Genomic DNA, 11,463 nt, shown 5'->3' on the forward strand with positions numbered 1-11,463 from the left:
GGTCCTGAGGGAGTGCACACGCTTCCCTACAGTTGCAGAGGCCGGTAGGCGCCAGTCGAACGGCCTCCAGGGAGAGTTTATCCTGACACTAGAGACAAGCCCTGACAGGAGTGCACACTCAACAAGCACCTTCTTCTTACCATGGAGGACTGGTGTAAGGCGGCCCAGCTGTGCAGACAGGAGCACCCACAGCATCCCATCCCTCCCCAAGTGGTTTGCACAGCCAATGGCCAGAAAGGCAGTCTGAAGGCTAACTCTACCAGTACAGTTTCTTTGCTATCATCACAATAGAATTTGGAACCTGCTGGGAAGCCTTCTAAGAGACAAAGACCAGTGTTTTGTTTCTGATAGGGTGTATCTCACCAGGCTGGCCTGCAACTGGCTGGTAATTCTGCCTCAGCCTCCTGAGTCCTGAGATTATGGGCAGGGTACCACATTGGACCACAAAGACCAATTTGAAGTTTTGTAACAGAGTAGTTTTGATCAGAAATCCACTAGCACCAATGTAAAGTAGATACAAAAGTGAGAATGTTTAAATTTGGAGATGCAGACCTTGAGTTGGAAGACAATTGAAGCGTGTTCAATTTGAACATTACACTGTAGACCTAACAGATAAGACAAATTTTGTCATCCCAGCAACTAACTTTAAAGACATATTTTTTATGTCTTTATTTTCTCTACCAAAGACAAGCAGTGTGGACTGTTACAGATTAACGTTGCTCTGTAGGTCCTCACTCAAACAGCCACAGAGAGCACTGCCCAAATGCCTGGGGAGACTTCTGTGAGCAGTTTTGTCCAGTGGTCCAGGGCAATACTTCACAGGTAAGCAAGTCCTCTGTCCTGTCACCGATGGGTCTGAGGTTGGGCCAGCAGGACATGGAGTGTCTAGGCCTCTGAGACGATCAGGTCTCTGGTGACTTGAAACGCAGCAATGAGGGAGCTCAGCTGTATCTTCTCATTGGTGCCCACGGACAGTCTGTACCTGAAGACACCAACCCCAAGCTGAGTATAAAGTACACCCAGGCCCTGCCTATGAGGGGAGAACCTGAGAGCTGATATGGCCTGCCAGGGACGCCCGAGCCGATAAACCAGCCTGGACAGCACTCCTTCCTGTCTGTGTCCTCCAACGCTCACTCGGCCACTTGACTGACACTGCTGAGGACAGCCTGAAAACCTAGCAGCAGCAGCAGCAGCAGCTTCTGAAGCCCACCCACTTCACCATCTACAGACGGCAGGGTGCGTGTGGTGAGGACCACAAACTGATACGAGGAACTGCGCTATTGCAGAAGGGAGCTGGAGGGCTGGGGCTGGGCAGGAAAGCAGGACACCGGCAGTTCATCTTGTCACCTTTAAATGCCCAGGCACTGAAAGCAAAATCACTCCCAGTGTAGGGACAGAAAATGACCCAGTTTGTCTACATGAGCCAGTGACAACCTCCTGGAGCTGGCGATACTGACGTTCAGCTGGGGCCCAGTGTGCCGTCCACTTAAATGACAGCCACCAGTGTTCCCAGGGACTAATGACAGTGTTTACCGAGCCGGGCAAAGTGGAAAATGGGGCTTGTTTGCTCTCCCTCCACTGTGCTCCTGTAGGCCACATGCCTCCGTCAGCAGGGTAGCTGGGCACCCCCGGACGACCTGCACACCCACACCGAGGACTGAGGTGACCCTCCGCTCAGACATGGACTGAGCGATGCTTGCCCCGGCACTACTCCCCGGTGTCCTGCAGGCAGCGCATGGCCTTCCCCACATTCCACTCGGCACTCCCCTGAACTCCAGCACCCATGTCTGGACGGCACACACGCTGAAGCCACACCAGCTGAAACTAAAAAGCTCCCAAGAGGAGAGGGACGGCCAGAGAACTGAGTCTGGGAACACTCACTCGATGTCTGCCATCTTGGTCAATAAATGTATCCGAACAGAAGACGGAAAGTCAACTGGGGAAAAACAAAATCAAGAGAGTAAGATGCATCACTTCCAGAGACACCACACAGGGGACTTCGGATGGGCCGGGCCTCAGGTAGGTAGCAGTGACCTAACCTCAGGCCCGTGACAAGCTACCAGACCAGTAAGCGAAGGATGGCGTAGACCCCACTGGTCCTATCGGCGTTTTGTCTTTTTTGTTCAGTGTGGCTGTAAAAACACACAGACTGGGGTGCCGCTCAGTGGGAGAGTGCCTGGCCAGCATGCACAAGGAGACAAATTCCATCACCAAAACAAACAAAACCATTCATCCCCATAGCCCTATCTCCCAGTCCAGGGGTCATGAGAACAGACAAGTCACCACTGTCCATGGTGGGCGACGGCTACCCATTAACTAGAAAGCTCACACTGAGTTCTGAGGCCAAATGTAAGCAACAGGTGCCACACAGCACTCGGTACGGTTGCCTGATGGAGCCTTTCCATTTGGAGAAGGTGCTGGGAGAAAGCCTCCAAAAGGCTGTACGGAGGGGTTCGCTAGAGAGCCTCCTCCAAAAGCTGGCACCTGGCTCTCCCTGCCCCCACACCATGCCGACTGAATTATCTGGGGCGACTCCCAGGTATGGCCCAAGCTGAGACTGATCCCCGAAACAGAAGGCAGGGAACAGGGAACTTAAAGGCAGATTCTGAAGACTGCTGTTTACACAGCCCTCCCCTCTGAGGGAGGTGATCCTAGAAATGTGACTCCTGGGCTGGAGAGCAGCTCAGTGTATGGTGTGAGCTTAGGATGCCACAGCTCTGGGTGCAGGCCCCAAAGCGAGGGCTGTGGCTATAGCCCAAGGTAGGCCATGTGTTCAGCATGTGCAAGACCCTGATCCAGTCCCTAGTGTGGGGAGCATATAACAAGAGTGAAAAATGAAATATACTCCTTTCTGCTCTAAGACGTTCCCTTGAGGAAATAAGGTTCGCTTCTAGGGGTCAGAGATTGAGAAGGGTTTGGAACAAAGTTTTGGTTTTTTTTTTTTGAGCTGAGGATCGAACCCGGGGCCTTGTGCTTGCTAGGCAAGCACTCTACCACTGAGCTAAATCCCCAACCCCGGAACAAAGTTTTAACAGCAGTCCAGAACTGCCTGTTTGTGCACAGCAGTGAAGGCCTCACACCCTTGTGGCCATCCCAAAGGCACACCTCCTCCCTCAGGGGCCACCACAGTTACCTCTGTGTACAAACAAGTGGACCTCGGTCAGGATGTCATGCAGAGCCAAGCCCTTGAGAGTCTTCAGCTCCATGATGTCTAGGGAGGAGCAGCTAAGGGGGGGGCATTCCAGAACATGCTTCAGGGGGCTTCAACCCCAGCCCTTGGCCAGTGACTGCAAAGTAGGGAGCTTTTCATCCCAGCATAGACAGAAGCCTCGCTACTTGGAGCTGCAGACAGGCCCGATTCTACCTTGTCCCGTTTTATCTTCAGTAAGGCTTTTCTAAAAAGCACAGCTCTGTCTCTTAGAGAGCAGAGCAAACAGCTCCCTAAAAGATCACACTGTTAGGTAGCTTTTCATCTCCCTGCAAAACAAGGTAACGAGGTCCATTTTAATGACTGCCTCCTGCACCCAAGGCCTAACTGTGAGGGGCGGGGCTACTCCCAGCCTCTCACAGGCCAGAGCCACTCCGGCAGAGAAGGGTACTCTCCACCGGGGACACCGGGGAGGTGCAGGTGCCGGCTGTAGCCTGGGCTCCTGGGCCCCTCAGGCCTGAACATGGCAGCAGGCACCGGAAAGGATACTTCTGTAGGCGGTGGTGAAGTCTTGATTCAGCATCCAGTCCAGAATGTTGGCAATGTCTGTCTTGAGGGGATGCCCGGTGCAGGTGTAGACAGTCTCTTCTGTCACCTTCCCAAAGGCCATATTGGTGCTCTGCAGACAGGAGGACCCAGGGGCTGTCAGCAGCTACCTGCTAGTGACATGACCCAGGCCCAGGAACCCTGCACTCTGCACACTGGAAGGGCCGCCCTCCGCTCTGAATGCTGCCGCTCGCTGTGGAGTAGCAGTATTCTCCCCCAGCCCCTCTTCCCAGCTCTGAGTCTTCCCATCAGAACGCACAGGTGGGAAGCTGGTGCACGACATGGTGTGTCTCACTCACTGGTTCTAGGCTTCTGAATGAATGTACGGATAGGCTGTCTGTCTGTCTTGGAAAGCTATTTCAAAGCAGTGGTTTACTCTGCCTAGAGCGTGATCGTACCTGCAGAATGTTCAAAGCCCTTCGCATATCCCCACTGGACAGAGTGACGAGGGCCTTCATTCCGTCTTCACTTATATCAACACTAAAAGGAAACAGGCAAAGGAGTTAATCAAAGTCCCCCCCCATCCCCCCAAAAAGATCACAAACATCATCAACCATGGGGAACAAGATGGCCTCAAATGGCTGGGCGGTGGTGGCGCACGCCTTTAATCCCAGCACTCGGGAGGCAGAGCCAGGTGGATCTCTGTGAGTTCAAGGCCAGCCTGGGCTACCAAGTGAGTTCCAGGAAAGGCGCAAAGCTACACAGAGAAACCCTGTCTCGAAAAACCAAAAAAAAAAAAAAAAAAAAAAAAAAAAAAAAAAAAAAAAAAAAAGATGGCCTCGAATGGTTAGGGCTTTAAAAGAAGAAAAACAGAACGGAGGTGACAGCACTTTCCTGACCTATAGCATCTAGAAGCTACCGCAGTGCTTAGGGACACGTCACATGAGCAGCCATGCCCCACCCAGAGTCTTAACTGTGGACCAAGGCCCTAAGGAGGTGGCTGCCGTGAGCGACTTTCTCAGGGAGAAAGTCTGCAGCTCTGCATCTGACTGCACAGAATGGACATCTCAGAACTTCTCTCTGGCAGCTTCTACGAAAAGGGACTCAGCAATAGTCAGACATGACAGAGGGGACAGCTTTCAGGAACACAGGGGGAGGGGAGGTCAGGAAAAATCAAAAGGGCTCCTGAGGTAGAATGTCCAGGGCCCACAGAAAATGACAGCAGCCAGCGGTCCCCAAGGCTTCCCCTTAGCCAGGCACTCTGCCCAACCTCCATGCCGCTCAATCCCCAAGACCCCACCCCTCCCTTCTTATAAAGCAAACTCACTTCTCCTCTTCTACTACATGCTCCAGGCGAGGAACCATGAGTTCAGGCGTCAGAGGGCCAAATCGGAACCTTGTGCACCTTGACTGCAGGGCAGGGATGATCTTGGACAGATAGTTACAGATGAGGCAAAACCTGGTGTTTTCTGTGAACTTCTCAATCACTAGGAGGGAAACCAAACCCTCACATCAGAGCCCACCCTGACCGTGCAAAGGGTCCTGGGAAGGCTCACCGACAGTACGAGCAGGAAGCTAGCCACCTACAGGGGCAGAGGGTGTTCTAAGGTGTTGAGCAACAGGTCTAGCTCAACCACCCTCCTGAGTGGATCTAACTCTGTAGCCCAGGCTGGCCTCAAACTCCAGGTGATCCACCTGCTTCAGCCTCTGGAGTGCTGGGATTACTGGCATGAGTCGCCACACCCAGCTTGCCACTATACTTTCAAAGGTAATAAACGTGAGTGCACAAGATGCGTTTTTTTTTTTTTTATCATCTACCACAATCCTAGCACTCTTGCCGTCTCCTCAAGATCTGAGCCCAGTCTGTCCGTGAGCCCCCATTCCTGTGAATAAGGTGCTGTCTGCCAGGCTGCCGAGGCCCACCTTCTCCAGGCAGGGGGATGGCTCTGTGCACACTTCCCCGCAGCCCATGCTTGAAAGTCTGGGAGCATTCAGGGAGCAACAGCCAGTGCTGAGAGACGCACAGGACACCAGTGTCCCTCTGCAGGGACCCAGTGTCCCCACACAGATCTGCCCACATTGACAGTCACTTGGCAGAACAAGATGCTGAAGGAAGGATGCCAACATGCCGGGACCAGAAGAAAGTCTGTCTGTGCCTCCTTCTCTACCACAGATGCTGCCGTTCCTTCCCTCCCAGGTCTCCTCTCCACAGGCTCCCGAAGCTGCTCTCCTCGAACAGCACGTTCCCTGGGAGGGTTCGTGGGATGCTCACAAAAGGGTCTTTAACAGGAGCAGCACCGGCCCCATTCCACAGGAAAACGGGGCTCACTCCGCACTATGGCCACTCCTACATACATTCAGAGTCTTGCCTGGTGCCTGTTTCTGGTTTTTTCCCCAGTGGTAAGGGTCTGCCAGTGGACTGGGAAATGAAGCCTATTCCCACTGAATGACACAGACTCCCCATCTGGACTGGAAGCCAGCAATAGAGGGGGGATAAGATGACAGAGACCAGCCATACTCGGGGTGCTGAAGGGACCCCGGCCACAGGGCAGTAGGACTGAGAGGTACCTCCCGATGGGAAGCCAATCTCACACCCAGAATTCCTGGCCTTCAGTACACTCCTTGGCCAACATATCAGATGGACAGCAAGTCTTACCTCGTCTCAAGGCATTCTGGGCATCTTGAGTCATGGCATCAGCTTCATCCAGGATCACAAGCTTAAACCCTTTCCTAGAAGAACAAACACCTGCTGAGCTTTCCTCCACTCACACCCACACCCAGGCTGATCCCACACCTTCACACCCACACCCAGGCTGATCCCACACCTTCACACCCACACTTTCACACCCACACCCAGGCTGATCCCACACCTTCACACCCAGTCCAGCTCACACCTTCACACCCACACCCAGGCCAGCCTACACCTTCATACCCAGTCCAGCTCACACCTTCACACCCACACCCAGGCTGAGCCCACATGTTCACACCCACACCCAGGCTTAAAGCTTAAATCTTCACACCTGGGTACCTCAAGTCCATCTTGTCTGAGAAAAGACCCAAGGAAGGCTGACACCTATTCACACCTGCCTGTCATGATGCCTTCAACTCGTAGCCAGAAGTGAAGGCTGATGGGTCCTTGTTTTTCTTCATTATTCAGTATTCTTTTGCCACCTGCTTGCTTGTGGGACTGGGGCTAGAACCCAGGGCTGCGAGTAGGCAGGCCAAGCAGCTCCACACACACCCAAGCCTATTTATTACATTATGTGTATGTGTGTGTGTGTGTGTGTGTGTGTGTGTGTGTGTGTGTATGTGTGCATGTGTGTGCATACACACACCCTCTCCAAGTGCCACAGCAGAAACATGGAAGTCACAGGATGACCTGTGGAAGTCAGTTCTCTCTTTTCACCCCGTGGGTCCCTGGGATCAAACTTGGGTTGTCAGGCTTGGTGGCAAGCACCTGAACCCACTGAGCCATCTCAGCGCCCCCCCCCCCCCCCCCCCCGCCTCCGCCTCCTTTCCTCATTCCGACCACCATGCTAGTCCTCCTTCCTGATCTCAGTGATCTCTGTTTAAGTTCAGACCGGCTCGTCCACCCAGCTAACGACCCACACGGACCCTTCCATCCCGAGGGCTGCTTCTGGTGTAGGCTCAGGCAGTCCCGACCCTAGCACCGCACATCTCTCGGACCATGCCTGACTTGTCTGCTCACTTCTGACCAAGTCATTCCTCCTTCCCTTCAGACACCGACCAAACGGTGAGGCTATGACCCGACGTCACGCACTAAGACCTCCAGGAAGAGAAACAGATATAATTCTTACTTGAAGATGGTCCTTGTGCTGGCAAAGCTGAGGATGGGCCCCCGGACGATATCTATTCCTCGGTCATCGGAAGCATTCAGCTACACTCGGGAGAGAGGCCGCAGTGAAAATCACACCCTGTGCCAGCGGCGGCTATAAAGTCCTGGCTGCAAAGTGTCTTTTCAGCGCTCTAGGAGTGCCGGCTGGTTCCCTAGGTCTAAGGACAGCTGAGATATGACCACTAAAAAGTGAATTCCTCAGCCGGGCGGTGGTGGTGCACGCCTTTAATCCCAGCACTCGGGAGGCAGAGGCAGGCAGATCTCTGTGAGTTCGAGGCCAGCCTGGTCTACAGAGTGAGTTCCAGGACAGGCGCAAAGCTACACAGAGAAATCCTGTCTTGAAAAACCAAAAAAAAAAAAAAAAAAAAAAAAGAATTCCCTGTATTCAGCCTCACGGCACCATCACATAACATCCTGAACGGCACCGGATCCTTCCTTCTCCCGCCCCTCAAGGACCAGCCACAGAAACTGAAGAAATACACACAGGGCCTGGAGACTTGAACCTCTACCATGAGAAAACGATGCTCATTCTAGTCCTCTCTCACCACCTGGAGGCCATCAGGTTTGGAATAAGCTAGAGCAAGAACACTGAACAGCAAGGGACCGAGCCTCATGTCTACGGCACTAGTCAAATACTTTTCTTTGGAGTGAGGAGGGCCTTCTGTCCCCAGGTTGGTCTTGAACCCACACAGCCTGAGATGACCATGAACGTCTGACCCTCCCGCTTCCACGTCCGAGTGCCGGGGACGACAGGTGTGCACCTGTTTATCCCATGCTAAGGATCAAAGCCAGGACTTCATGGATGGTAGGCGAGGACTCTACCGAATGAGCTACATCCCTCCCTAGGTCCTCAATTGCTTGTCTTTCAGACAACATTTAGATTTCTGTAACCTACGGGTATTAAGATTATCAGCCCAGGTCCCAACATCCGAGACAGCGTATCTCAGTGCAGTAATTTGAGAAGACCCAGATGAAGAAACAGCCATTTGAGTCCAAAGCAGTGGTTCTCAACCTGTGGGTCACGACCCTTTTGGAGGGGCATCTAATGGACCCTTTCATAGATGTCGCCAAGATCATTGGAAAACACAAATATTACGATTGATTAACTAGCAAAATTACAGTTATGAGTAGCAATGAAAATAATTCTATGGTTGGGGGGGTCACCACAACATGAGGAACTGGATTAAAGGGTCACAGCGTTAGGAGGCTGGGAACCACTGGTTTACAGAAGCTACAGGGCTATGCAGTACTCACTATCACCCCTCAATCTGAAGGGGATCAACAAGAGCTGTGGGAGGTAGAGCAGGCTGTGGGGAGGGCGCGACCTCTGAGTTGGGCCCAGAAGGAAGTGGAGGCTGTCCAAAGTTAACACCCTGTGGGTCCAAACAGCATCCCCATTTGGCACCCCCCACCCTCCCACTCCCGCTTAAGATCTCGCCGGCTAAACCCAACCAGGCCCCAGAAGGCCAGGGAGTTAAAGGGAACTATCGGAACTAAGAGTCTGGAGGTCTGAGCTACTTGTAGAGTGAGAATGTCCCATTCACCTCCAAGACCATGGAGCCGAACTCTTTATCTTTGTACAGCTGCTTGGCACAGGCCAGGATGGTGGATGTCTTTCCTGTCCCCGGAGGGCCATAGAGAAGCAGGTGTGGCAGACGGTCTTCACTGATGAACTTCTGAACTGAGGCGGGAAGAAGGAGACACCGTCAGTCCCCGGGACCCTCCTCCCATTCACTCGAGCTAGAGGTGTGCTAGCTGTGTCCCGGCCAGAGGCAGAGGCGGAGAGTCTCTGTGTGTGTGTGTGTATATGTGTGTGTGGCGGGGAGTCTGTGTGTGTGTGTGTGTGTGTGTGTGTGTGTGTGTGTGTGTGCGCTACATCCTGAGGTCACCTCATGGTTTGACTGTCTTCCACAGGCTCACTCTACCTATCGTGGGAGGGTCTAGAAAATGGGGCGAGGAACTAAAGTGAGTGCTTGCTGCTCTTGCAGAGGACCTGGGTTTGGTTCCTAGCACCTACACTGTGGCTCACAACTGTCTACAATGACACTTCCAGAGGATCCAAGCCCTCTGGCCTCTGGAGGCACCAGGCACACATGGTGCACAGACATGTATGTGTAAACAAAACACCTAAACAATAAATAAAACAATAAAATATCTTTAAAAACTTGTCCTTAGCTGGGTGGTCGTGGCGCACGCCTTTAATCCCAGCACTAAGGACGAAGAGCCAGGTGGATCTCTGTGAGTTCGAGGCCAGCCTGGTCTACAGAGTGAGTTCCATGAAAGGTGCAAAGCTACACAGAGAAACCCTGTCTCAAAAAACCAAAAAAACATTAAAAAAAAATTTATTTTAAAAAAAAAAAATTGTCCTCGTAGATATTTTGGAGCACTTATGGAAAAGAAACCAACACACCCCATCCTATAAAGTCCAGTCGATCCTTTACACTGTCACCCAGGAGAGAGGGCATCAACACCAAATGTATCCAAGCCACCCCAAAAATGACCACAGCAACAGACACGGATACTCACTGGTACTCAGAATGTCCTGATGAGAAATGAGATCGGCCAGGGTCTGTGGCCGGTACTTTTCAACCCTGAAATAGGATTCAGCACGTGTTACAGCGTATACAAATGCAAGCCATGTTCTGCCACATGCAAAGAAACCCCTTCACATCCCAAGCAGCAGAGGAAGAGAAACCCTTCACATCTCACTGCAGCCAGGGTTGAGTTCTGTCCCCCGGGGGACATCTGTCAGGCATTAGTGGTAGTAAGTGGGTGGAGGGTGTTAGTGGCATCTGGTGAGTAGGAGTCAGGAGGTGACTGAACACCCTACAGTGAGCAGGACAGTTGCCCCACCCCCACAGCGGGTCCCCAAGTCAACAGCACTGAGCCTGAACAACTTGGATAGGAACTCATACTCAAATCCTCACAAGCACGTTATGATTTGGCTGACTGGGCCATGAGTTCGAGAAGCCGGACCCAAAAGGCCACAGTCTGTGACTCCATCCCTGTGCCTTTAACGTGTGGCCCAAGACAATTCTTCTTCCTCCCCAGGCTTAGACCAGGAGAGTCAGAACAACTGCCGGGCTTGCTTTTAAAACCTGGCTAGCTGCTGTCGGACCGTTCAGAATTCAAGCCCTGGGGCCCGAGATGGCTCAGCAAGTAAAGGCACTGAGGACCAGGGTTTGATCCCAGGGATCCACCTCGGTGGAAGGAAAGAACCGGGTCCTGCAAGTTGTCCTCTGACCTCCACACGGGTGCGCTGCCACACTCCCCTCCCCCGCAAATAAATAAAAGGTAACCCGAAAGGAGAAAAAGCAAGCAAGCGCTGAATTCGGACACCCGAGTTCGAATCCAAGCCTTCCCACTCCCCCGAGTCCCTGAGCTTTTCTAAAGGAAGCCACCGATCTCTTAGGGTCATCAAGGCGCACGGAGGATGCTAAGGTGCGCTCAGGCCTCGGGAGCGGGATGGTTAGTGCGGACGCGGGACGGCGGGGAGGGCGAGCGGCTGCAGGCAACGGGGGTCTGCGAGCCGGGAGCGGGCAGGGCGGGAAGCAGGATGCGGGCCGCTCCTACCAGGGCAGGTTCCGGGCGCGGGGCGCCGCGGGCCGCTGCTGCTGCGAAGCAGCCGCCGCCGCCGCCGCCGCCATGAGTGACAGCTGCCGCCGGCCGGCCGCACTCGGAGTCCGCGCGCAATCCAACCCTCGCGAGGCTTCGCCTCCCGCTTCCGGCTTCCTCCCGCCCTCCGGCCCGCCCCCTCTCGGTTGTTAAGGCGCTGGTTGCCGAGCAACCCGAGGCGCGGCCCGCTACCCCGCTGCAGCGGCGCAGGAGGTGCCGGGTTACCGCGCGGCGCCGCAGTCCGGGGCCGCCGCAGGGCCTCGCCAAGGCCGGATCCTGCCAGCCAAGGGCAAGCCGG

General features: G+C 53.7%; 1 protein-coding gene across 1 annotated transcript; it reads right to left on the reverse strand.

The window, feature by feature from the left end:
- Positions 1–506: 506 nt before the first annotated feature.
- Rfc5 (replication factor C subunit 5) lies at positions 507–11,232 on the reverse strand. Its single transcript, XM_028878822.2, has 11 exons — positions 11,124–11,232; positions 10,077–10,141; positions 9,095–9,231; positions 7,513–7,592; positions 6,351–6,424; positions 5,022–5,181; positions 4,153–4,234; positions 3,698–3,827; positions 3,134–3,211; positions 1,882–1,936; positions 507–982 (listed from the first exon to the last, which is right to left on the reverse strand). The coding sequence occupies exons 1-11, from the start codon at positions 11,195–11,197 to the stop codon at positions 886–888; spliced, it is 1,032 nt and encodes a 343-aa protein (XP_028734655.1). The 5' UTR covers positions 11,198–11,232; the 3' UTR covers positions 507–885.
- Positions 11,233–11,463: the final 231 nt, after the last annotated feature.

Source organism: Peromyscus leucopus, chromosome 23, assembly GCF_004664715.2.
Source record: "Peromyscus leucopus breed LL Stock chromosome 23, UCI_PerLeu_2.1, whole genome shotgun sequence".
Lineage (NCBI taxonomy): Eukaryota > Metazoa > Chordata > Mammalia > Rodentia > Cricetidae > Peromyscus > Peromyscus leucopus.

What these genes read in the sequence shown, in the direction of transcription:
- Rfc5 (XM_028878822.2), bottom strand. Translation starts at nt 11,197, where the DNA reads ATGGCGGCGGCGGCGGCGGCGGCTGCTTCGCAGCAGCAGCGGCCCGCG. An exon ending in CCAGAATGCCTTGAGACGAG is followed by an intron (nt 5,182 to 6,350) that starts GTAAGACTTGCT and finishes TTTCCCTCCTAG; the next exon opens with TGATTGAGAAGTTCACAGAA. An exon ending in CCACTTGTTTGTACACAGAG is followed by an intron (nt 1,937 to 3,133) that starts GTAACTGTGGTG and finishes GTTTTTCCCCAG; the next exon opens with TTGACTTTCCGTCTTCTGTT.